The sequence below is a fragment of the Procambarus clarkii genome, chromosome 25, assembly GCF_040958095.1.
Source record: "Procambarus clarkii isolate CNS0578487 chromosome 25, FALCON_Pclarkii_2.0, whole genome shotgun sequence".
NCBI lineage: Eukaryota > Metazoa > Arthropoda > Malacostraca > Decapoda > Cambaridae > Procambarus > Procambarus clarkii.
Window position 1 is genome coordinate 4,358,969 of NC_091174.1, and position 26,817 is coordinate 4,385,785.

General features: G+C 39.8%; 4 protein-coding genes across 13 annotated transcripts in view; 2 read left to right on the forward strand and 2 right to left on the reverse strand.

Annotated features, from left to right (window-relative positions):
* Nucleotides 1-1,421: 1,421 nt before the first annotated feature.
* Nucleotides 1,422-7,548, forward strand: LOC123756407 (uncharacterized). Of its 7 annotated transcripts, none has more exons than XM_045739535.2 (4): nt 1,422-1,598; nt 3,760-4,109; nt 4,821-4,977; nt 5,958-7,548. In XM_045739535.2, the coding sequence occupies exons 2-4, from the start codon at nt 3,821-3,823 to the stop codon at nt 7,321-7,323; spliced, it is 1,812 nt and encodes a 603-aa protein (XP_045595491.1). In that variant the 5' UTR covers nt 1,422-1,598; nt 3,760-3,820; the 3' UTR covers nt 7,324-7,548. The 7 variants fall into 7 exon arrangements, with proteins under 7 accessions (XP_045595491.1, XP_045595494.1, XP_069187280.1 ...); XM_045739538.2 differs by having other exon boundaries at nt 3,765-4,109; XM_069331179.1 differs by lacking the exon at nt 1,422-1,598 and adding an exon at nt 1,851-1,958.
* Nucleotides 7,549-7,688: 140 nt separating this feature from the next.
* On the reverse strand, nt 7,689-13,423 carry CRIF (growth arrest and DNA damage-inducible proteins-interacting protein CRIF). The gene is made up of 4 exons (XM_045739542.2): nt 12,993-13,423; nt 11,367-11,599; nt 9,766-9,865; nt 7,689-9,079 (listed from the first exon to the last, which is right to left on the reverse strand). Exons 1-4 carry the CDS (start codon nt 13,194-13,196, stop codon nt 8,825-8,827), a joined length of 792 nt encoding a protein of 263 aa, XP_045595498.1. The 5' UTR covers nt 13,197-13,423; the 3' UTR covers nt 7,689-8,824.
* A 297-nt stretch (nt 13,424-13,720) lies between these two features.
* The window catches only part of alphaCOP (coatomer subunit alpha), a 57,250-nt gene continuing 44,153 nt past the window's right edge, over nt 13,721-26,817 (forward strand). For 2 of the 4 annotated variants that reach the window (XM_045739532.2, XM_069331181.1), the window contains exons 1-2: nt 13,721-13,844; nt 16,116-16,214. In XM_045739532.2, coding sequence (XP_045595488.1) covers nt 16,135-16,214 — 80 coding nt within the window. In that variant the 5' untranslated portion in view covers nt 13,721-13,844; nt 16,116-16,134. Of the gene's footprint in view, nt 13,845-13,928; nt 14,042-16,115; nt 16,215-26,817 lie in introns of those variants that run through there. The other 2 variants (XM_045739530.2, XM_045739531.2) reach the window with 2 other exon arrangements.
* LOC123756406 (uncharacterized) lies at nt 19,942-26,679 on the reverse strand. Its single transcript, XM_045739534.2, has 2 exons — nt 26,557-26,679; nt 19,942-21,313 (listed from the first exon to the last, which is right to left on the reverse strand). Exons 1-2 carry the CDS (start codon nt 26,563-26,565, stop codon nt 20,816-20,818), a joined length of 507 nt encoding a protein of 168 aa, XP_045595490.2. The 5' UTR covers nt 26,566-26,679; the 3' UTR covers nt 19,942-20,815.

The window sequence follows — 26,817 nt, forward strand, 5'->3', positions numbered from 1 at the left end:
CTTAGATTCAACAGAGCTAAAGAAGTTGTTAAACACATATGGCAAAATCTTACTGAAGCGACCATACGAGTCATAAATACTCATGCACCGCCCAAGTAAAACAGAAACAAGCAACACTTAGTGGGCCAGCCAGAGGCTTAGGGCCCGCGCAGGAATATCCCTGCAAAAAAAGTAATAACTGGAAGCCCTAATTCCTCTTTGTGGCACAGTTACAGCCCCGGTCCTGTATGCCAGGTAAGTCTTCTACGGGCTCACCATAACCCGTGCTACTTGGAACGTTTTATTCCCAGTAGCTGAATGTAAAACAACAAACAATCCTCGCTGTGGTTGTGCTCCACCGCGATAATAAGTTCAAGTTCAAGTATGTTTATTGAGACAAGAAATAAATACATCTCAAAGGGATAGAGTAGCTTAGGCTATTTCTACCCCCCCCCCCCCTTAAACCGCGATAACGTTTCTTTTTCTTGTTAGGTCTTAATAATATCGTGCACTTTGATCTTAAATATCGTGTGAGTTACATTGTACATGATACTGTGTGTCCTGCTATGTTCTAAAACACTCCTATCCGTGGAAATGATGAATATTTTCAAACGAAGAGAATTTGTCCTACCTTAGTTGAATATTGAGGCCGCGATGGACTCTTGTTGATGTTGACCAGACCACACACTAGAAGGTGAAGGGACGACGACGTTTCGGTCCGTCCTGGACCATTCTCAAGTCGATTGTGGTCCAGGACGGACCGTAAACGTCGTCGTCCCTTCACTTTCTAGTGTGTGGTTTGGTCAACATATTTCAGCCACGTTATTGTGACTCCTCGCCTGCGACTCATTGTTTACCTCTAGATGCTGGCGGCCCCTTCTAATCTATTTGCCTTACTATGGTATTTACTGTCCAGAAAAAGGCCTTCCGTATCCTCCGCAGAGGTCGGAAGACCGTCATCATCCAAATGCATGCCAATGTATGCATTTGGATACTTTGAATCCAAATTCAAAGTGGATTTGGATTTGAATCCAAAGTGGTTTCTTTGAATCCACAGCTGTATCGTGGTTTTCAATGGAAGAAACGCTGACCCTAATTGACAATTGATTGATTGATTGATAAAGATTAAGCCACCCAAGAGGTGGCTGGGCATGAATAGCCCGTAATATAGAGACCGTTGTGGGCCTCTTCTTGAATCACTTGTGATATGTATATGTATTTGTACTTACCTAGTTGTGATTGAGGTGTGACTCTTTGGTCCCGCCTCTCAACTGTAGGTTCCTGGTCTTCTTCAGCTCTATCATATCTAAATTTGAAATTGTGTATGGAGTCAGCCTCCACCACATCAAAAGCCAGTAAGAGTATGGTAGCTGCACAAATGCGGATGTACGTCATGTATTAATAAAAGAAATGGAAGAGTGTGGTGAGTGACACCTGGCGGTGAGCGACCACAACACCAGATGTAAACAGTTGTGTTGTGTGTGTGATGGAGGGCGACTGTGCTCTCCTCGGGAGGACGACACTGCAACACAACCACGCATTTGAGCTGTGACTCGACCTCTTATATTCCTCTAATAGGAATATGCTTTCATCTATAGGCCTACGTCGACGCATATAAGGTGTGACTCGACCTCTTATATTCCTCTAATAGGAATATTCTTTCTTTAGGCCTACGTCGACGCATATGAGGTGACTCGACCTGTTATATTCCTCTAATAGGAATGTGTTTTCATCTATAGGCCTACGTCGACGCATATGAGGTGTGACTCGACCTGTTATATTCCTTTAATAGGAATATGCTTTCATCTATAGGCCTACGTCGTCGCATATGAGGTGTGACTCGACATGTTATATTCCTCTAATAGGAATATTCTTTCTTCTCTAGGCCTACATCGACGCATTTGAGCATTGACTCGACCTGTTATATTCCTCTAATAGGAATATGCTTTCATCTGTAGGCCTACGTCGACGCATATGAGGTGTGACTTGACCTGTTATATTCCTCTAATAACATATTCTTTCATCTATAGGCCTACGTCGACGCACTTGAGCATTGACTCGACCTGTTATATTCCTCTAATAGGAATATGCTTTCATCTATAGGCCTACGTCGACGCATATGAGGTGTGACTCGACCTCTTATATTCCTCTAATAGGAATGTGTTTTCATCTATAGGCCTACGTCGACGCATATGAGGTGTGATTCGACCTGTTATATTCCTCTAATAGGAATATGCTTTCCTCTCTAGGCCTACGCATATGAGGTGTGACTCGACCTGTTATATTCCTCTAATAGGAATATGCTTTCTTCTCTAGGCCTACGTCGACGCATATGAGGTGTAACTCGACCTGTTATATTCCTCTAATAGGAATATGCTTTCATCTATAGGCCTACGTCGACGCATTTGAGGTGTGATTCGACCGTTATAGTCCTCTAATAGGAATATGCTTTCATCTATAGGCCTATGTCGACGCATTTGAGGTGTGATTCGACCTGTTACATTCCTCTAATAGGAATATGCTTTTATCTCTAGGCCTATATCGACGCATATGAGCTGTGACTCGACCTCCCGCTGGCATATATTCTTCCACTAAGGGAATATACTCTCATTCGAATTGGCAGGGCATATACGGCTTAGTCCCGTCGCTGCCCGTAATAACAGCAACAGTGTTTGGAGTGCTGTTGTCTTGTTCTGTTTTCACCGCTTTAGTTGGTAAGAACTTTGACATTGTTTACATTGCAGCGATAGTAGAAGCTATGGCCGAGAGTTGTTGGGCTTGTGGTGTGCTCTCCGGGAGTGGGAGGCTCTTGGTGTGCCCTTGGGGCATTGGGTGCTCTCAGGGAAGGGTGGACCTCTGGCTCTTGCTACCCCGGAGGTCACAGGAAGACGGTGATGAGCTTTTGCTCGGCTGGGCTAAACTTTAGTATTGGCCATAGTAATTCTTCCATTAGACTGTGACTTTGTTCGGCTACTCAGCATTCACAGGATTTTTTATGCTTCGATGATCTGGGAGTCGCTCAATGTCTATAGGTAGTCTTCCAGTTCTCTGTGGGGTGGGTGTCTGGCACTCGCCTCTTTGGGGGAAGTTGAATAGAGGTTTCCATGTACATACCTGCAAACCTGTACATATTTGTCATAGGGCAAATATGGGCCTGTTTCCCAACACAATGAATTATTTTTATCATTTTTATCAATCGGAAAGCTAGTTGTGTCAAAAGACTGGGTACAGCTTAACTATACCCCACTCTCACACTCCAAGCTTTCTTTATCAAAGGTCAGCCACTCTCAAAATGGTGTGCTAAACTGTAATTGAACATAGATTATAGCAAATTAATAATCTTTATCAAGAGACGTTAACGGCACTTTCTTGCACCTTGCAAGATCACACCATTCCAAACTATTAAGATAAGATATTTATTTAGGTAAAGGTACATACATTGAAAATGAGTTACAAACATAATGTCGGATTAATAGAACTAGTACTGTACATACAGTGCCTGAAGGCACTGTACCACGTAGAAGTGTACTACGTATACTATCAGTGCACGTACATACAGGGCATGTACATACATACATACTATCTGATCTTAGATTGCCAACAGTTGTAGAAACTTTTTTTGCTCTGTGTTGAATGTGGCCCTGGAAATTATTGTTTAACCATCTAGTATTCTTATCTCATTTTGGTACAATATTGAGTTATGAATTCAACTAACAGTTCATAGCAGAACATGTGTGCTTATGAAATTAACTTTTTTTTTTTTTTTTTTTGCTGACCTAGTGAAGATGAAAGTATATGGCAGAAGAAAAGATTCTTAAGATGCTAATACTGGACAGCCAGCATGGGAAAACACAGCCAAAGAAGACAACTAGTACACAGCAGGTGGGAGAGAAAGGCCATTCCTCAGAGAACTTCAGGCTGGCTGGAGGAGGTAACTATAGAGCAGTGTGACAGCCCACAGATAGATGAAGCAGATAATGATCCAGCTGATGCCAATGGAGAAGACGTTGGCAAGGATCAAAACTCAAGAAATGTAGGTGAACTGCATATTGAGGAAGTAGACGAGTGTGGAACAAAATTTGTCGTTCACAATTCACAGGTCACTAAGAGAGAAAAACATCAACATTGTCGTAAGTTCTTCATTAGCAGTTACTATACAAAACAAACCTGTTGTCCCACCATCAAAATCTGGTGAACATTTATTGACAAATATTTTATCTTTCATTTGTAGCCCCCCTTAAAAAAGCATTTGTCATTTGATGACTATTATTTATAATTAGTAACTGAAGCCATTAAAATAAAACTACCTCTTCTTTCGTCCAGGATGAAAGTGGGAAACAGGGTAATAAGGTATCCCCCCCCCCCTCTCCTTGAAAACTCTGCCAAACACAAGAATAATGCATTTCTTGTCTTATAATATTTTATTCACAGATGACTACAACACTATACAGATGAACATTAAATACATACAGTACAGTATGTATAAAGTTTTTATAAAAATTCTATAATTATCCTCAAAAAATTGATAATTTTTTATAACTCAATTTCATTTAGACTGGTCATGGTCAGTACAGTAATATCCTTGCTAATTGCATGGTTAGTAGTTGATTCCTAATGGTCCAATTGGTTGAGCACCATTCCTTCTGTCTGACCACATATCCCAGTTCTTAGTCTGCCCTTGTATGCCTTCCAAGTGATGTATGCAGTAGCTTAGCACTTTCTCCAAATAATTATTGTACTGCACCTTGTTTTCCATTTTCTAACATCATCATCATTACTCTGCCACATGACAAAATTCAAAATAAAGAGGGTTGTGCCATGAATTCTCTTGCCATTAACAGATCGAGTGAGAAACAAATCCAGTAGCAGCCATCGTCCACCTCTCGAGGTGTGGACACGACGTACAGGCAGACCTTCTTGCCCTGTCAATAGTGAGAGAACAATACTAACTGAAAGGAAAACAATTCTTTATGGACAAACTCCAGCTGCCATGTGCCAGTGAGTAGCACCATCCAAAAGATTAAAACAATGCGCATGTATGACTTACTGGTTGACTTTACCGAACATGGAAGTAGTTCTCAGAAGGAAACTAAGGTCTTACACAAGTCAATTTATGAAAACTCCTTACTCCCAGCAATTTTTCCATACAGTACTGTATTGCTATACATTATGATGATTTTTCTTGAAGTTTCTAAGAGAAACTTAGTTTCTTTTATAATATTATTTTGCATTTATTTTTACTATACAGCATATGTTACTAGTTATTATTACCCCTCCATTCCATTAATTGGATAATGATTTTTCTCATTTTGTGTATTGTATTATATTTTATCAAGTTTTCTCATAAAAGAATGTCTAATTTTCATTTATATTTTTAAGTTGACTGAGTTTGTAAAAAGCTCCTTATTGAGCATGTTATTCTGCTGGTCCAAGAGGCTTAGATCTTTTCTGTCATTCTGAAGATCATAACTCGGGCAGGAAAATACATGGCACCAACACTGCAGGGACTAATGCAACCCTGTGGGGGTCATAGGTGCTGGGAAACACTGGAGGAACTATTAATCCTTCAAAGACAACAGAGGTCAAAATTATGTTCTCAAACTCTAGAATCAGAGTCGCAATGATATCACTGATGGCAACCAGCGAGAAGCTCTGATTATCCTAACCTGTCACAAAAAACAGTTTTGAGTTTTCGAACAAACATTCGACTTTTTATCTTGGCTCGAAAGGTGCAAATTCAATAACTTCCAAACACCTTAAATGACTCTGCAAGGATGTATTAGCTGCTGTGGTGCTGGTGCTCAATGTTTTCTTGCCTGATTGATAATGATCTATACCATTGGAAGTGGCAGACAAGGTAAACTCATAAACTTTCCTTCTCATTGACCTCTGCTAACAGTGAAGTGTCTGGTTGATCCAACAAAATTCCATAGTTCATACATTCGTATAACCACAATTGTATGCCCTTCATCTTTCAGAATCCAATTAAATGCCATGGCAGAAGCTGCAGGAATGTCAGTAAGTGAATTTGCAAGACATATAATGGCAGGTGACACGCACAAAACTTTGCAGCTTCTGAGAGAGTTCCACACGCCTCACGTGCCTCAACTTACCCAGCTATTTGATGAGCTTGATGCTTGTGCCTTGTCAGAAAGCCCCTCAGAACAGCCGAATCATGGCAGTGGAAACTTCTTTTTGGATGATGAAGCACTTGTTGAGAATGAAGAATACTTTATATCAAATAGGAAAGCTGTTGCAAGAGTTGATTGTAACACCTTAAAAAATAATAGAGTTGGGTGCAAGACTTCATTAAGAGCCGAGTCAAGGAAATGTGACACATGCACAACAATTCCAAGTGTTAGTAGAGACAAAAATTATTTAAACAATAAGAATTCTGAGCAAAATGATAATTGTTTAGAGTTGGAGGAAGTGAACTCTTTTAAGAAAAATGGCTCGAGTGTCAAAGTAAGAGGCAGGAAAGGATTTAATCTAACTCCAAGAGAGGTAATAATGGATACCATTACTGTCATACCAGACACAGAGAGTGATGCTACTGCAGGCAGTGAAAGTGACTCGGAGATGGTTGTTAATGATTTAATTCCACACGTACCACAGCCAAGTGAACACCAACTGGCACGTGCTCATATGGTAAAGCCTTCACACCTTAATAGAATTAGTGTTAAAAGTAGTAGCTTACTTTCTGATCCTCCAACTTTGTCAACTGCTTCACTTGGTTTTCGAAAAAGCCAGTTAAGAGAAGAGAGCTCCGATTTAAATTCATTTGAAAGACAACAAAATCCCACACATGAGATTTCTACTCAACAAACAAACAAAATGCATGACAGTGATTACAATACAGTGTTGGCTGGATTATTTGAAGATGAATTATCAGCACCTCAAGTTCTTGAAAGTAATCGGCAAACAAAAATTATAAATAACAATTCACACAATCTTCAGTCAGACAAAACAGAATTGTGTGAAAATAATCCAAGGAATGCAAACAGTACTGGGTACTACAACAGAGTATTGGATACTCTCCTATTTGGGGAATGCACTCCTCTTCCACCTTTACAGTCGGGGTGCCATAATAAGACTGCAACTAGCATTGAACAAACTCGTCCAACTCTTGCATCATCTCAGGATAATTTTACTGCCAGCTCCAGTCAATACTCATCATCTGATATTGATAAATTGTTGTTTGGCTCACCACCAGAGGAAGTAAATAAAGAACTCAAGGGAAAGGTCAAACAATGTTTACAAACTGCAAGTGATCAGCAAAGTCAAAGGCCCATAACATTATCCCAAGAGTTGAGTGAATCTCCATGGGCAACTCTTGGAATTTAATCGACTTGTACAGAATATGTTTAAGAAAGATAAAAATCACAATAATTTGCATGTGATTCTTTAGTACTATTTAAAGTAAAGTAAAATGATATTTTGCCTAAATGCATAATTTCACGAGTTTATTCAGTGGCAATTTTATTTCTTATTAAGTAGTAATATTTCTTTCATATATTTTGGATCTCACATATAATGTATGCAAGATTTTAATAAATATTTTATGAATTATTTGCTTTTCTATGCAATTTTCTTGAATTAGCTTGTCCACCTGCCAAGACATGATACACACACGTACACACGTGTATTTACTTATGCACTCAATCACACTGTTTTTATTCAGCTTTTAGGATTTGAATAATAAACACGTGCAAAATTTCAGTAATTGTGTAATGAGAGGCAAACATATTTTGAGTATATACAATATGTAAATACATGCAGAATTCCAACTAGGAACACAATTAGTTGTGACAGTTTACCATTGTAAAAGAAAAATGTGTACATAACATAGATACATCTTCGGCAGAGCTATGATTTTTCATTAGCTGGACCCAGATTCATAAAGCAGTTACGTAAGCACTTACGAACCTGTCCATCTTTTTCTCAATCTTAGGCGGCTGTGTTTACAATTATTAAACAGTTAACGAGCTCAGAAGCACCAGGAGGCCGTTTATAACAATAACAACAGTTGATTGGGACGTTTTCATGCTTGTAAACTGTTTAATAAATGTAACCAAAGCTGTCAAAGATTGAGGAAAAATGTACACGTTTATAAGTTCAGTACTTGCTAACTGTTTCGTTAATCTGGTTTTTGGTGATCAATAGCTTCCTCTTACTGAATATTGAAATGCCAGAGAGTTGTAAAAGCCAAACAGACTCTTGAGCAAATAAAACATCACAAAACATAAGTGGATCAAAATAAGCTACCATCTAAGGAAAATTTGGTACCTTTGGGTAAGAAAAAAGCAAAAAATTGTTGCCGCTGTGTAAACACCCCAGATGCACCTGACCACCAAGTGGCAGCTCAGGCAAATCTGAGTTAGGTTGTTTACACTGTGGCAATGATTGTTTGCCATGTTACCTGGAAGTACCCAACTTACAGCAGTGGCTTCTCATGTTGTATTTATGCTATCGGATGTTTTCTCTCTTGGTTTTGGGGTAGATCTCTGATCCCCCAAGCTCCCCCTTGCCTTGTAAAGAGTGCACTAAACTTTGATTCTGGCTCTCAGTAGGTAAGGCTGGGTCTCGGAGGTCTTGGCTAGACCAGTATTAAGCTCAAGATGCTATTGAGGAGGGATGGGGGTCCTTTCCAGAAATATGTAACACACAAAATGTTTTAAAATATTTCCCCCTTTTTCTATACAGAGCTCTTTATCCTGCTCTGATACTATGCCTTTGTTCAACAACAAAATAATACCAGTAAGTACAAACATGTTCTGTATACAGCTTAGTCATTTCTTTCTCTACTTTTGATGGTTTTGAAGCACTCTTTAGGACAGCGGTATGCTCACACTATGGATGTCCCCATCATGGAATCTGGATCATCACTAGTGGGAGTCTTTTGAGCACTTTTACTCTCATCACTCTGATTCAGTAATTTCTGAATCATACGTTGCTGTTTTTCCAACTTCTTTGCAGCTTTCTTTTCTTTCTTCTCTTGAAGTTCCTTTTGTAACAGAGCCTCCTTGAAGCGCTCGTCTTTTGGATCAATTCGATAACCAAGAATTGATCGTACTTCCTCAATGAGACGTTCCCTCTTTTCCTATAAAATTAAAAACATTGATTAATTTAAAAATGAGAAATAATTTTAAATCAATACCGTAAAACAAAATATTATAGGTAATTATCAAAAAATGACCTACATTTTAACCTATTAATCTAACTTGTTTGGCAATTAAAAAATAATTGTCAGAATATATACTATATAATATTCTAGTATGAATGATGTGTGGTCCATAGCAAATATATTTCATTATAAATAATAATAGCCAAGTGAGGTGTGTGGGTAAATATAGAAGAATGAAAGGCTTAGAAAATGGGCAAACATTTTGAGTGATAATCAGGAAGCGGGCATTGAGTGTACACAACACATCATATGAGAGCTTGTAAAAAACACTGTAGACCTAGTCATAAGTAGAAGTTTGATGCTGTGGATGATTTCCTGGTGTGTGGCAGTGTTTGATACAATGAAGAGATGAATGTAAAATTTATATATTTAGCCTTCTTTTTCGATGTTTGACATGTCTACAAATACTTAGGAAGCATAACAAATGGGCAACAGTTGGACTTGCTCTTCTATATTACATCCCTCACCCCATGCAAGTTGAAATGAGGAAATGAAGATAATGATTAATGTACTTTTCTTCCTTTCAATAAAAGTAAATACAGTAATCTATCTCAATAATTTGGATATCTCCGCTGCTGGAACTGAAAATAAAGAAAACCTACCTTAGCTGCCAGCGCCTCTTTTTCCTTCTTTTCTATACGCTGACGTACTTCTTTCTTCCATCCTTCCAACTGGGCCATATTACGAACCATGGTTTCCTGACTGCAATTATATTTAGTTATTAATGAAGCTTTTGATAACTATAGTCAGATTAAGTACAGTATTACTGCATTGGGATAAAGAAATATATACACAATATACTGTATATGATACTAAACAGGAATGTTTATACTTGCAATAACTTTATGTTCAGCTCTTTACTGTCATGTTCTTATTGTTACACAAAAAAATTTGCTTATGTTTGTATTATTGTATAGTATAAAAAAAAAAGACTAAATTACTTACATTATAATTTTGATATCACTATAATATTGAAACAATGTTCACAAATTATTGATCTATTGCTTGATAAAGAGAAAAAGATAAATGCATATACAAATTTATTTTCACAATGCATGCCAGAGCATATTACTTCTAATCAATAACAATACTATTGTATTTTTTTGCTGCTCCATGATGGAGTTATATTAAGCAACCACTAATGTTGAGCACTAAATGTTATAAGATTCTCAAAGAAATTACCATAAACCACAGAGAAAATGCAAGCAGCAACACACATGGAGTGCTGCAGGGTACTAAGGTTAAGTACAGGGGAGCCGGTCAGCCGAGCGGACAGCACGCTGGACTTGTGATCCTGTGGTCCTGGGTTCGATCCCAGGCGCCGGCGAGAAACAATGGGCAGAGTTTCTTTCACCCTATGCCCCTGTTACCTAGCAGTAAAATAGGTACCTGGGTGTTAGTCAGCTGTCAGGGGCTGCTTCCTGGGGGTGGAGGCCTGGACGAGGACACTAAAAAAGCCCCGAAATCATCTCAAGATACCCTCAAGATAGGTCTTTACAAAATTTCACAATTGGGTGTTTATGCAGTAAGAGGAAACACACTGTAGCCATGCAATGAGAGAGGCTCTTGCAAGAGTGCCATTTTTTGCAGGAAAAGATTACAAAGTAAAGAATGTAGGGCTTGCAAAGGCCAGTGATCATAATGCAGTACAAGCATGAACAAGGACTTTGATGTTTCATCATAAAGTATTGTAGGCCATTTTTATTGTTATCAGCATTCAGTCCATCCTCCTGTTTATGTAGTACTTAAAGTAATGAGGAGGACTATCGTACATACATTGACATAAAAGGCAATTAGAAAGTAGAAATCGCTACTAATGAATTTGGACAAACCGGAAAATATTTTGTACTGATGTTGCAAAGAAAACCTAACTTAACCTTCATGGATCTAACACATGCTATCTAAGGCCAAATAGAGTACTGTACAAATATGTGCTATACTAGGCCTAGGAATATTTAAGTTTGGTTTTTAGCTTTATTTTTTAAGACTCTATATTGTGAACAGTAACAAATCCTACTATCTATTTGTCCATTACGTCTATGTATGTACAATGGTCCACATAGTTACAAAAAGTACTATCTAAACAGGAGAATGGGTTGCAGAATTCGTATAATGGCATAACACCTATTATAAGTCCTGGGTTAAGGAAGAACGAAAGGCTCCCGAAGTATGTACCTTAAAAAACCATTACATACTCTCTTACCTTTTTAGTATAGCCTCCTCCTCTTCTCTCTTTTTTTCCTTGGCCATACGAATCATCTCTACCACAGAGTCTGGATAGGCAACTCTCTCCTTTTCAGCATACATTGCCATTTCCTGTTTACTTGGCCATAGTTTGGCAGGACTGATGCCACTTGCAAAGCCATAATTGCCAAAGAGTTTACGCTGATAAGATAATGCAAGTACTTGCTCTTCATCTTCTGTTAAAGGTAGAGGCTGAAAAATAAACAGTTTGTTACAATGTACAAAAGGTTCTCAGTTATGGATACTGTACTGTACTAAAGATACTAATGCTAAATTAAATTAACCTATGTTGCATGTGATGCACAATATTTACAAGAAATTAGTTATATATATAGTTAGAACATTAATTTATAGTTAAAAATATCTTAGTTGTATATTACTACAATGTATCATTACTTAATTTAAAAAATGCAGAAATCTAAACTTAATATTTGTTTTTAAATAAACATTAAAAGATTTGTTTTTTAAATACTGTAATTTCTACAAAATTAGCTACAATTTCTGTTCATTGTTAAAATAATATTTAACAATATTTGGAACAGATTTTAAATATTTTTTCTGGAAAATAATAGTAACATTTGTATAATAATAATAATGTTTGTAAATTGTGCCCCGTACGGTAATTGGATGCAGCAGTCTTTTGATTACATTCATAAATAGATGCCCGACTCCAACCGAATCTCACACCTGCTGCTCATATACTGTAGTACCTGGTGAGTGAGGTTAAGTGGTACAATTCAATCATACAGGCCCTCACCTCTCAATCCTGACCTAACCTCTCAACCCTCACCTAACCTCTCAACCCTTGTGTAACTTCTTAACAATAGTAGTAGTACTGTAGTAGGCATCCATCAGTCTCGGGAGACTATGGAGGTGCGCTCTGGTTGTCGGTCTGGAGTGGCCTCTCCAGGGCACAAAGCCAGGGTAGGTCGATACAGGGAAGAAGCTGTCGCCCATGCAACAGGTCCCCTCCTCTCCATGGTGCCGAAAGTCTCCAATGGAATGGCAAACGCCAATACGATTGGTTCCAGTGCTGTTGCAGAAACTGTCAGAATGAGGTTGAAGGCAACAACGAACTGCCCCTAGGGGCTCCAGCTCCATAGTTTACCTTGAGGTTGGCAAAAGAAGGCACAGGGACTCCAAACCTGAAGACTGTCGTGGTCGAGGCTGGAGAAAAACCACCCCAGCAAGGTCAAGAACGACCACAACCTCCTGTAACAGAGCTTGGGCCACATGAGCCCCAGGAGGTGGATGTATGGGCCTCACATCTATTGGATCCAGACAGAGATCATCACAGCCCCCTTTCACCTGAGGCCAGCTTCCTTCATGACCCAGCAGAAGGAAGAGAACTCTTCCAGTACTCAACAAAACTGTTCTTAATATATGAGTGGGTGTGGGTATATATGAGTCAGTATAGTGTGAAATAGGATTTGTCATAGGCCAATAGGCCTTTTGCAGCTGCCTGTGGTTGTGACAAAAAGATATACATACACAAGATTACTAGCATGCATATTTCAACTGGATGGTAATGTACTTACTGTACATAATTTTGGGAAAAGTATGAGGGATAGTATTGGTCACTTACCTGTTGGTGAAATTTTGCATAATGCCATTTCCGTAATCTGGATTTATTTCTTTTCTTCTCAATTAAGTCCTCCTCCTCCTCTTCATTATCTGCCAATTTTTCCTCGGGAACCACTGGGACCTGCTGGAACAGTGGACAAGTCTGAGTGGCTAGGCTTCGACCACCTCTCCTGTAACCCGCTTGTATTACACGGTACAAACTCATATTTCTCGAGTTTCCCACTTCTGGGGGGTGCTCGGGGAGGGGCTCCTTCTGAACCCTACTGTCCCCACAAGGCTCTCAAGAGTACTCTAGCAACTTTGTAGATCTTAGCCTCCAATTCCACTAGAGTACAGGATAAGTACAAAAGTAATTATTATGATTTCTTCTGAATTCTGAGTTAGTCCTTCCGGCGTTCCACACAGCTGTACCGTGTTTACACAACTACGAGTCTAATTAAACTTTTAGGTCAAATGCACTATACGCTGGTGAATAATATATATATATAAACTATTTATTATATAATATATTTAATATATAGATATATAGTTCGGTCTGTTAATAGTGTTTCATATACAAAATTTTACTTGCAATTATTTACGCTCGTAATATCATTATGCCGTCACTTTATGGAAAGATTAAAATATTTCTAGATATATATAATAAAAAACCCTAATAATTAATCACAAATAACAACGAAGGACATAGGCAATTATTTTATTGATAAGTATTAGCTCAGGCTGAGTAATGAGAGAGACATGGAGGAAGAAATGAAAGGTGGTAGCCCTGAGCGAGGAGTCCACGTCATAACAAACGGAGTCAGCCCGTCAAGTGTCACACCAAAAACATACCTTTATTGTCCCTGTTGACCAGGTGAGACTCTTGGCTTCTCCTGTACTCGTGTATTAAAGCTGAAATGAGCCGTGTTGTTTGTGGTTGGTCTGTTTTAAGGCTTACTTTTGCGAGGAGTTGTGGAAGAAGTGGTTGTTGGTCACTCCGGCTTGGCAGCTCTCTGGTGCTGAAGGGCTGCCAGAAGGGAATATGAGTTTCGAGTCACGATTAATGAGAAGGTTTGTGAGTAATAATCACATTCCCATATCATAGTGACTGGGCCTAGAAGTAGGCAAACGAGTCACACTCTCCAGTACTGATTTATTTTCACGTATCACCTTTTTCCTGAACCACCCCTCCTCCCATAGCAGCCTTGTTTGAGATTGCATTCAAGAATACTGTTATTAAGCTTTACATTCTTGATCAATGGAAATTATCCAGGAACTTTAATGTACCTATTTCTGGGGGCAGAGTCTGCCACCTTCTTGGTAGCCAAGGAAGCTCTGACACCTTTGTCGAACTACCTTTGCCCGACTCTTGCCCCTCGGTGCAGGAAGTGGCTACAGATAATCTTCCCACTTCCTGCTGTTTTGACCCGATTCCAGAATGTAATGTAATTTTGCCAGAAGTCTATTGTCTGTTATAGAAAAAAACTTGCAATTGGTGAAGTATATCTATGAAAGCTGTAATCTTAATATTCTCAATTTTAATTTTATTTAAAAATCCTTAAATAGGACTAACAGACAATAGATCAATCGTTGGTGTATTGGTTTGCATTATGTTCAAATTCCCTGTTTATTAAATTAACAATTAGTTAATAGTATAATCAGAGATGGATCCAAATGCAGATTCATATTTGCACTTGCAAATTGTAAAATTGTAATTTTTTTAATGAGAACTCATGGTTAAGTATCTGAACCTTGGTATTTATAGTTATTACAAGTACATGTAGCTCTCAAACCCATCGTGGTAACACACAGTGATTAACAGAGGAGTTTTGTTATGCGAGTTCACTGTTTTAACACTAGCAGTCTGACCCGTCGGCACATACCCAACAGTAAATTTCTGGGCATCTCAACGTTCCGTTCAGCAATGACAAAATGCTTTGCGTTATGTTAGTTTTGAATTATAACTATAAATTGTATTAAAATGCCCATAAATGAGCTTGCTAGAGTATAGATTAAAAAAAAAAAAGTTTGATAATTATTCATGATAGAGCTAGGTATGCAAATGTTTAACAACATTTTGACATACTAGTTTTTCAACAATTTTCATGTATTTTTTTAACAAAAACTAAAATGTGTTCATGTGATCAGTCTATATCACTATAGATATAAAACGTTTTTCAAATTTTCTAGCAGGTAATTTGCAAATCGCTGTGAAAATACTCACAAGCAGATCTATTATCTAGTGATAGTTGCTTTGTCAATGTGATTACTGGATGGTCCCCTGATACTTCAGTTTTGTTTTTTTGATAGACCATGTTCATACTGTGCTTTGTCCATAAATGATTTTGGGAATTTTCAAGATGGGCAATGCATTGAAGCTTTTGTTTTAAGTATGGATGATGCGTTTGTGTTGCAAGAATGCTAAAGTACTGTACAAAATTTTGGGTTTAAAAGCCATGTAGAATATCTGGCAATTAAATTATAAAGCTTTTTGATTAGATGATAATCTGCATTTCTTGAAATGTTATCAGGTTTAACATTTTGTAAGGTACTGTAATTTATAATTTAACATAAATATGCTGGTATACCTATTTTTATTTGTTGGTAAGCTAGCTTTCAGAAGTGTCTACATACAGGGTCTTTGACAGGTAATGAAAATGCCAAAATTTAGGCATTAATTGTATTGAATTAAAACATCTTGATCCAAATATATTTAAGACGAGGATCAAACCAGCATTCTTAGTAATCCCAGATGTGCACCTTATCGTGCACCCGTGATAGTTAAAGATTGTTTAACCTGGGATCTGTCTGAATCCACTCAGTCTGGAGACAACATGCTGGAATACAACCCAAGTTTATCATTAACCTGCATACATTCTGGTTTAGGTAATGGAGTTCTCCACTAAACACTGCCTTCACATACACAGTGGAATCACAATAACGTGATAATGAGAGAATCTTTAGAGCCGTTCAGGGATTGAACCAGCAATGCTGTTCCCAAGATTTTATCAGATACAGGTATCCCATTGTGATTGCATTGTGTACATTTAAATACTTACATTTCAGCCTAGTATATGTACAAAGGAAAGAACTTTTTTTATCAAAGTGCATTTTTTAATGGCATACCTTTATTTTTTAATTTCAGTTTTGTTGATGAGCGCACAATGTTAACAAAATTTGAGACCAAGAGTGCAAGGGTAAAGGGTTTATCCTTTCATTCCAAGAGGCCATGGGTCCTAGCCAGGTAAGATAACCATTAAACATTTTATTTTTATATTTTGTAGGATAGTTGTCTGAATATACTGTACTGTGGTGTATTTTTTTTCAAGCTGATGGCCTGAAAAGGTAAGTTAAATTTTGTAAATTGTAGAATTGTGCATCTATATTTTGGTCTTGAAGAAAATTATGCAATTATAGCCAGTGATTATGTGAAGAATATGGTTATCATACTTCTAGTCCTCGTATGTAATCTATTTCCTGAATTGCAAAGATTTGTTAGTACAGGGAGTCGCTAATTTAAGATGCATTTCAAGAGGGATTTGCAAGTCTGTTATTCAATTCAGAAAAGATTTACCATAGGTATAATGCTATAAGTAGAGAATGCAATCCTAGACCACCAGGTCATCTTGAGATAATTTCGGGGCTTGGCGTCCCCGTGGCCCGGTCCTCGACAAGCCTCCTTTGTGTTACACACCCCCCAGGAAGCAGCCCATAGCAGCTGTCTAACTACCAGGTACCTATTTACTGCTAGGTAACAGGGGGCATCAGGGTGAAAGAAATATTTTGCCCATTTGTCTCCGCCTCCACTGGGGATCGAACCCGGAATCTCAGGACTACGAATTCGAAGCGCTGTCCACCCAGCTGTCAGGCACCCTGTTACCAGACTAACATATATAACACATTTTAGGTGACAGTTCAGAATATATCAATGTTTTATTTTACTTGAATAATGAAGTTGCTCTGCTTGGTTTTACTTTGTTTTTGAGAACTGAGGCAGTTTAATTGCTTGAATGTGGTACAGTATTTGATACATGGGTGGCAGAAGTTATCTTCAGTGTCCCTGGGTACTGTTGATTGCTAGAATGATATTCGTTCTCCCTTTCCCCTACCCCCCAGGGATATTCCTGAGTGACCATAAGCCTCTGGCTGGTCCACTAAGTGATACGGTACTCATTTTTAGTTTGACCTGTTTAGGCGGTGTACGAGTTTAAGATTTGTATGTTCCCTTCAGTAAGACTATGCCCAATGTGCTTAATAACTTCTGCCCTGTTAAATCATACTTGGTATGTAATTCTGCACTGTTAGATAATATTCCAGTGGTCTGTCGGGCATTTCTCCACAGTGCTAACATTTGTTCTCATCTTCTGGAACTTTTAAGCTTATTTCCCATGCACATGGTTATCCAAACCCGATGCAATGTAAGTGTTTTTGATACAGGCATTGTCAAAACTGAGCAAAATTATTAAAGATAACATTCACACTCTTGCTTTTCCCGCTCTTTTAGCCGATTTACTTAGCCGATTCTGAGTAAATGTTGTTACAGTCGCCAAAACCCCTTCAAATCAGCTTTTATGAACAGTATTTACCTTGATAAACATAAAAAAAAATAGTCCACAATTTGTCCACAAAAACTGTCCAATGCACAGTAGATATCAATAGGATAAAAGAATTATAATAACTGGGGTAGTGAGTCAGACGAACGACACCCCCAGGTATGTGGACATTCTTGTGGTGCCGCACACAGCCAGTCAACCATTCAGATGGAAAAGAAGCACTGTTCACATTAAGGGGATGCTTGAGCAGGTTAGAGAGCAGATTAGAGGGGGGGGGGGAGGCTGCAGCTGTCATGGAGCGAAGTCACGGGAACGGTGAGCCTCCAGCGTGGGTGGACGCCCACACGGCAGTGTTGGGATGCCACGTGGGGTATACAGAGAATGGGAAGACGTTGGTGTGCATTTTAACAAAAAAATCCCATATTATTCGGACAATAGGTGGAATTTTTACAAATTTTAAAATTAATGACACTCATTGCGTCATCAAACACTGTGTATTTTGGTTTGATGGGATGGGTCATATAGGTCAGATGGTGTGCTATTAGTGTGCCTTTGGGCTTGTTTTTGTATTTGCTTGCCTGTTTATCAATCTTTACTTAACTTTTCTCGTCTTGAAATTTGGTCTTTTTCAACCTGTCCTGAAGAAATGACTATTCTAACCCCCTCGATTATCTTATTGTCTTCACTTCTGTCTAAATGTGATATAGGCAATCAGAATTACCGACTTATTTTTACATATCGGGGAAAATATATACTGTACAGTATTGTCAGTATATCGAGTATTTAAGTTTTTCTTTGCCTAATGATTTGTCATATTTGGTTTCTCAACAAAATTATAACATTCGAGGTAGATAGGTTGGAAGTCTGCGAGATATTCCATGCTCAAACAAAATCCTCCCTGCTATGAACAACATCCCCTGAAGCAAGGGATTGATATTGGTAAAGAATTTGTTCAAATGAACCAGAAATTTTATTCCACTTCAGGTCGTTAAAGTGAGGTTGCACAATATCTGAAAGCCTCTGTAGAAAATCTGCATGCACTAGTAACCATGACATTATTTACTGTCCAAATGATTTACAGACTCATCCACAGCTTATGTTTACTGTGCTTTCCCAGGTTTATAAAAGGCCATTTACAACTTTTCTTGCATGCCTTCTTCACTGTCTGCCACGGTGTAAATACTGTACCTGTAACTGATCCACACGGTTGAGAGGCGGGACCATAGAGCTGAAGCTCACCCCCCTCAAGCACAACTAGGTGATTACACTAGATTGACGGGACACCACGAGCGTAGCTCTCATCCTGTAACTACACTTAGGTAAGTACACAAGAATGTAGGTAAAAGAATCTGTAGGTGGCTTATTTACTCGTGCAAAGTGACTGCTATATGCCCAATAATTAACCAACTGTTAGGTGCATGCTATAGAGGTAATTTGTTTATTCTGTAGTATGGTGATAAAACTGTCCTGTAGCATCTAAGCTCACTTTTCTGGACTTATGGGAAGGATCCATAACAGGATAAGCATAATTCTTACCAGGGAAGTCCAAAAATGACCATATTGATTTGAATTTCCACACATACACCCTATAAATAAAAAATATAATTTAAAGCAAACTTCAGCTAACCTTGCTGTAGTTTGTCATCTTGTTTGATACAGTAGCTCTTGAAAATTTACTTAACCTAATCTCCAGTTATCCAGATTTCTGTCTGGATATGGCAAAGTTTTGCCACAAAGTTATCCAGATGCAATTGGCCAAATAATCCAAATATTCGTTTCAGCAGGCTTTGGATAACCGAGCTCATATAGTATTTTACTTCATAATCCAAGTTGCATCTCGCTAGAGCAGGATGTCTTAACTTCAGCATTACTGTAGAGGTTTTATGACTGACCCTTCTAAAAATAATCCTATTAACCTCGCTTCCCGTATTAATAAACATTGTTCGTCATCTACCTAGTTGGAGTTGCTATTTAAAGATCAGATGCATTTGTGGTGTTCATTTTGTAACCCTGAAAATATTTGTACTATGAAAAGCATTTGACATGCTAATGTATTATGAAAGTGTTTCACATGCAAATGGTTAGTTGCCTTCAAGGTCAAAGTTTTAACCCATTGGTCACATCGCAACCCAAAGTATTATATCGCAAAACTTCTGTATCGTACTGTACAGCCGCTTATGGTTTACTGATGTACAATAACATTTCTACCCTAAAATTTAAGATTATATTTCAGAGTACTGTACTGTAGTGTCTGCCTATCATCCTCCTTCCTTAGGATCTTGTAAGGCGAGGGACCATAATTTAGTGACTGTTTGGTCAGTTGCAATTGCCTTTTTTTATTTTCCATCCATGTTGTGAGTACAGTGGAAATATGTTTATTTGAAACTACTGTTCACTTATTTGGTACATATAGCTATGTTAATGGGAATGTTTATTAATAAAATACTAGAAGTACAGATTTCATACAACAGTTTTGTTAAAAGTAATAGTGGTAAATGAGATGAAAATAGAGAGGTCTGATGTATAATTTACACTTCATTTTTCTCAGTAAGCATGAATTATAAAATAGTAGATTCTTTTGAAGAACTGGTATTATAATGTATTAGCACTTCCCAAAGAGCCATAGGAAGTAAAGTTTGTCACTACGTTTATGGACTTGGTACTGTAGTAACAATAACTGGGCTTTGAATAACACTTGACCATGTTTACCACAATTGGACGTCATTTGGAGTAAATAATGATTGAAGACTGATTACTGGTAAGTTAATTTGTGTGTTCATGACATGTAAATATTATCTGCATACTGTTTGGAGTGCATTTTAGAAATGATTTTAATGCACTGTACAGTATTTACATCGGTGCTAAAACTTGTTATAAATGACTATGAATTGCAACTTTTCATCATATCACTGCTAGTGGTGATATAACTAGTGTGCTTCCAGGCGAGATTTAGGAAGAGCAGACGTTATTACTCGCAGCAATTTTCACGTAGTTTGAAGATTTAAGTATTTAAATGTATTTAAATATAAAAAGGTGATGGTATTGGTGAAGTGAAGTAATCAGCATAACAAAATTCCATGCATAAGGGAATTACTATATTAGTTTTAAAAAAGTTGCACAAGTTGTCAAATTCCAACAATACCGTATGAAATAGGAATGGTTTTAACATTTACTTATAGATGACATACACTAGACTTATATTTCATTAACAGTCCTCTTTCTTTTAACATAGGTTGATTTGTAAAACTGTGATAATTATGGTTTTATGGTTTGATGTAATGAAGATGAATTTTTATTGTGTTCCTGGAAATTGGCGACCATTTTGACGCTGAGCTCTGGAAGGTGCTTCACTGCCGTCTTTTTCGGTTGCACTCAATCGGTGAGGAGCTTCTGCAAATCGCTCAGATTGCTTGACAGAATCGGGGCGACGACGTCCGTTGCGACGTCTGCCTGGTCTGCGTTGCCCTTCTTCTGCATTTGTTGGGGTAGTAGACTCTGTTGGGGCAGGAGGGGCATCTGCCTGAGGTGCAGAGGTAGTGGTGGTGTCGGCAGCGGTAGTGTCTGCACTGGTTGCATTTGTAGCGTCATCCAGAGCCTTGGGGGCTACATCTTCAGTGGCAGTTGCAGGAGTGTCCGAGGTGGAAACAGACTTTATTTTTTCCGATAGTTCCTTTTTAAGACCAGGATGTTGTCTTAAGATCTCCTCGATGGTGACTGCTCGAATTTCTAAGCCTTTATCTTGAGCATTGACCAGCAATGCAGCACACCCCGCCAACAGCACCAAGGTGGCCTGCAACAGGACAGAATAATAAGGTTAAATTACAGGTTTATATCAATAAATTACATTACAGGTTAAATTCAACATTCAGATTTATTATACATCAGTGAATGGCAGGTGTAGTCATTTGAGTTGGGAGGTTGTGTGGGTGATAAATGTCAGTGGTGTGGGGGTGGGTGGGTGGATTTGGGATAATTAGTGGTTAAACAAATATTGTATTTTGATAAGTCGGTAAATCCACTTGAAGCAACCCATCACACGAAATAAAAAAAATTGCTTAAATTATTACCTATATGGATAAGTTGGGAGGGTGGAATAAAATACAACTGCATTATAATTGATAAATCTTGCAGTAATGTGTGCGATAAAAATGCATAAATGAAATCAAATGCCAATTATGTAATTCACCATCATTCCGTTGAGCACGGAGGGGGAAGCAAATTTCAACATATTGCAGACAAAGTGTACATGACATTTGATCATGAGTCACTGCAGATTGCAATAAGAACTTGAGAAACTTGCAAGCAAAGGTCAGCATTGTAAGGTGTGTTCCCACAGGAGGCGGCGGAGGCAGAGGAGGTGGTGGTGGTTGGATTACTCCAGACTTTCAGTAGCATACGTTCCATATCTTGTATGATTACCAGTATAGCCAGCTGGTAGTAGTGCTGCACAAGATGTGTTATATATAATGCTGTCTTTCATATTAAGATGCCTGGCCTGTCAGCTGTTGAAGGATGTTGCATTATGTTCTTGGTAAATAATGCAGACACCATAAATTTTTTTGTTTTACTGATAATTGTTACTGTTGATTGGTTGTCACTTGATCTGCAACCTTGTGTGATGTGTTAAACGATGGCAAGAGGTGGCTGGATGCATAAAAGATGAACATAATGGTACTAGCACACTGCAATATTTTACAGCAGGTTTTTTTAAGACTAGTTTTTTGTATACTCTCATAAGGGCATACACAACAGAGCCCAATTTATCATGGAATCATACTGACCTTACAGTTGACTATATTCAGGTTAACTGTAACTGGCTCTCGCTTGGCTCTTCACCACTCGGCTCACATTATGGAGAAGCGTGATGCAGGTAATAATCTGGTGCAGTGACGTGTGGCTGTTCAAGGTGTGGATTTTATGGTGAGGGAGGAGGCAGTCGTGTGTGGCTTTTGTGGAGGCGGGTGACGAGGCAGTCGCGTGGCTTTATCAATTGTTAGACACGCTAACAATGATGACCAAACCACAACTTGGAAAGATAGAGAAGCGACAACGTTTTGGTCCAGCCTGGACCATTATCAAGCACACGATAAGGGTCCAGGATGGACTGAAATGTCGTTGCTTCTCAATCTGAGTTGTGGTTTGGTCATAATTCCTTCAGCCACATTATTTATTTATTTATTTATATACAAGAAGGTACATTGGGTTTGTGAGAATACATAGCATAGTACAGTAATTACACAATTGTAAAGCCACTAGTACGCGCAGCATTTCGGGCAGGTCCTTAATCTAACAGATTGGGCCTCATCATCCTAACAAGGTCTAACATTGGCCCTCCAGAGTTCCACCTTCAGAGCTATTAGTGGTTTAATGCAGTGACTTGTCTCCAAATGTCTGATCATGCTATATTTACACATGAAAGTATTATTGAGTTAGCTTTTGCTGCTACTAACCCCCCCTTTTTTTTTTTTTTTTGTTTACCACCTCGAAGCTGAATTTCTTTGGCATTCCTGCAGGGCATGAAGGTGATGAGGCTCATTGCCACTTGAATTGAGGATGGATGTAGGTTGTCATTGTCACACACACCTGCTACTGCCACACACAACACCTGCGACTGTAATACACGACACCTGCTACTGCCACACAACACCTGCTACTGTTACGCTTATCTAGGCTCCCCTAAACCAACTGCTGACCTTCCCCAGCAGGAAGAAACCCCACAATCCTTAACTCCCGGGTACCTACTTGCTGCTAGGTGAATAATAGAGGAATTGGGTGAAAGTAAACTTGCTCACACACATGTTCTGGTACAGGAGGTGAACCCGGGACCCCTTCAGTTGTAAACCAGGATTTAGAATCTAGCGGGGTGGTGTAAGTGGATGGAGTTTGGGGGGGGTATAATAGAGAGTGGGGGGAACCTTGTTGAACTTTGCAGCAGGATAGATTCAAGGATAGTCTTTCCTTGGATAGTCTATCCTTTACTCAAGGATAGAGGAGTGGGGGGGGGGTTGCTTCGATCAGGTGGTGGTGCGAGTTTTTGTCTTTTGTCTGGGGGGAGGAGAGGGTTGGTATGGAAATCTGACAGCAAGATAGTGTGGGTGAGAGCGAAATTATTGGAACCGGTAAGGAGTGGGGAGGGGGGGGGCGGGAGTGGTGGGGAAGATGGGGGTGTGGTTACTCTCACTTTCACAGTTGCAGCAAAGTGTGCCACACCACCTTCACCACTACTCCCCCACCCCCCCACCCCCCTCTTTCCACCACTCCCCTACCACCCCCTCCCCCACCTAGCAGCACTTTGGCAATACCACACCCGGGTTCAACTACTGTACTAATAATTTTAAAAATGGTCTAAAAGGGCTTTGCAGACAAAGCACAAATGCATGCACTTGTGTTACGAAGAGCCATTGGTCAGGAAATTGTTCAGCAACTATAGAAACTAATTACATTGGTTACGTTTGTCTTTATGTGTGTGTGTGTGTGTGTGTGTGTGTGTGTGTGTGTGTGTGTGTGTGTGTGTGTGTGTGTGTGTGTGTGTGTGTGTGTGTGGAGTACTGCAGGGTAAGTAACAACGCGTGTTTAACAAACCAGGCTATCTTTTTTCTTAACTCTGCGCATTATAAAACTAACCCCTTTTTCTTGTACGTTTGTCTACTACTTGCTCCTCCTGTGTTGTTGTTAGATTTAGCTACTGGAACAAGATTTCCATGTAGCACAGGCTATGGTGAGCCCGTAAAGTGGACTGCTTCTCTGATTGATAAAGATTAAGCCACACACGAGGTGACACGGGCATGACTGCTCCTCCCTTTTTTAACTCTTTTATGTTATGGGTGTGGAGTGCACGGGCTCACCATAGCCCGTGCTACATGGACATTTCTTTCTGAGTAGCTAAATCTAAAACAACAACGGTGTGGAGTGGAGACCATCCGAGCGCCGCCTCACTCGGCGAAGCATGACACGAAGGAGAAAGTGTTGCGGGACATGTTATTGGGGCTCTGTTCATGGCTGTCGTGGCGTCTCCATAATGGACTCTCCTTGCTTCAGTCGGGCTTCCTTGTTGGTGATGCCACAGCAACCTTCCTGCATGCCACAATGTTGATGTTATTGGTCACACCCTCAGAATTACCTTCATATCGGGGAATTTTATTTATTGCATTTTTTGACACTCCCTAGGGCGTTCAATTCCCGACCGTCCAAGTGGTTGGGCACCATTCCTTTCCCCTCGTCCCATTCCAAATCCTTATCCTGGCCCCTTCCATTTGTTATAAAAGTCGTGTAATGGCTTGACGCTTTCCCCTGATCATTAACAATTCTTCCCGCTGATGAGTATCATCAGCCTTGAAGGGGGAGGGGTTAGGTAGGTTGTGTAGGTTTGTACGCATCTTGAGACGCAAAACGGCTTCAAATTTAATGCTTGTCAGTTTGTGTAAACTCCCTCAGGTCCTGCAGCCAGCCAGCCAGCCAGGCAGGAGATGCCTGGCGAGGAATTAAGTTTTTGTCTTAATTAATGATGAATTGTCTGAAATTTCATGGGTGTCGTGACGAGTGGAGAAGAAAAACATTCCTCCTACTATATTAATTGGCTAAAAATTAATCCTTGTGTGTGTGTATATATATATAGGGGAGTAAGGACGTTTTGTCGACGGGGAGGGGGGGGGGGAAGGGAGGGATGGGGATTGTCATGGAGAGTGAAAGGTAGGGCCTGTGTGTGTTACGGTCTTGGTGTGATGGACAGTGTAAGGTAAGCGACTAAAATCAAACGACATGTGTGGGTGTGTGTGTGTGGGGGGGGGGGGGATGGGAGAAACTAAGCTCGCCTTGCCGCATGACTGCATGACATGACGCGCCAATAATATAAAAAATATATACATCAAGTTTTTTTTTTTTTAATCATTGTTCTTGCGTGGCGACCTACATGTCTCAGTCCTCCGCTTCGTGTCTCCTTTTACTTTCTCAAGCGTTGGCTTCAACTGTTGACTGAAGTCAACCGTAAATTTTGTATTTTAGTCGTGAAAGTTGACTTTGATAGATAAATGTTGACAAGTGGTAGACAACGAGACGTGACAACATTACAGGTACTGAGTGAGGCGAGTGGCACAGAAAACAATTTGTCTTTATTTTGCCGAATCTGTGAACAAATGGCCAGGCTACTGAAGCTTGGTTCAACTTGTCTGGCAAATCTCTACAACTCTTCCTATTGGGGAGTGTTGTACATGCTGCTATGGCGGTGTGTCCACTCACAAGATGAGTGGCGCTGCCCAATAAACTCGCCCCTCGGGGCAAAATTTAAATTAATCTCTACAATGATTAGTCATCCCAGTATCCAAGAGTAAGGTTAATTCAACTTTGAATCGACGTTAGCCTTAAGTCTCCACTGGGATGGCGGTCGTGGAGACCAAGGATTGGAGAATGATGCCACAAGTTAACAGTGAAGCCATGGAGATGGATGGTGAATCCTCTTTAGACACTGTAGACATGGGCTGTAATGGGGTATCTGTAAGCTGGGTGGCTGCGCTAGGATGCTTCACAGTCACGATACAGGAGATTGGGTAGTGGCTCCTGCTGCTCAGGTCTGTACATGTCCAGCGTATCCATTGAGCTTGAGTTCTGCAGAGTTATATCCATAGTGGCGATGGACGTAGGTGCTGTAGGGCGGGCAAGACGGCACTAGGCGTTGCCGGCATACAACAGCAGCCTCGTAATGGTTTTGAGCTTGCGGTGGCGGACAACACTTTAATCTTAGGAGCGAACACGCACACACATACACAGACCTTCGTTCGAGTCGGCGGCGCCCACCATGTTTTCCTCGTATTGCACAGGTTGAGTTGGCAAGAATGACCAGGTCTAGTTACGGTGTTGTTTAACCACACAAGTAGTGCTCGTCCTCGTCATTAGCACTGACCGGATAGCTGCAGTAGTGCTCAGTCCGGTACATTCATTACCGGAAGGGAGGGGGTTATTCTTAAGGTGGCCACGACGGTATAGCTAGCGGCGCTGAGGGCAAGAGTGGGTAAACATTCTTTATAAAGTAGTACTCACTAGTCTCATGGCTGAGCGGCGACGGGGACGAACTCTGACACACTGGAGGGATGGCGGACCATGCTGGCGTTTATATACCACGATAGAGTTGCCGAGTGCTTTATAGATTGTGCGCGCGTGTGTAACCAAGGTGGTAGTGGGGACGAGGACGAGGTTGTTGTGGGTGTGAGTGACGGTGACGGTGGTGCGTGCGTGTCAAGTGGTAGGCGACGGCAGGTCACACGTAGAAGGAATAGTAAAGCTTGATGAAATGGGGAGAGT

Bases quoted from the DNA above. Each gene is read 5' to 3' on its own strand.
- LOC123756407 (XM_045739535.2), top strand. From the start codon at position 3,821: ATGGGAAAACACAGCCAAAGAAGACAACTAGTACACAGCAGGTGGGAG. The intron at 4,110-4,820 runs GTAAGTTCTTCA...TGCCATTAACAG, and splicing joins AGAAAAACATCAACATTGTC to ATCGAGTGAGAAACAAATCC. The intron at 4,978-5,957 runs GTGAGTAGCACC...TTCATCTTTCAG, and splicing joins ACTCCAGCTGCCATGTGCCA to AATCCAATTAAATGCCATGG.
- CRIF (XM_045739542.2), bottom strand. From the start codon at position 13,196: ATGAGTTTGTACCGTGTAATACAAGCGGGTTACAGGAGAGGTGGTCGA. The intron at 11,600-12,992 runs GTAAGTGACCAA...TTTATTTTTCAG, and splicing joins ATGCAAAATTTCACCAACAG to CCTCTACCTTTAACAGAAGA. The intron at 9,080-9,765 runs GTAGGTTTTCTT...TTAATTTTATAG, and splicing joins AAGAGGCGCTGGCAGCTAAG to GAAAAGAGGGAACGTCTCAT.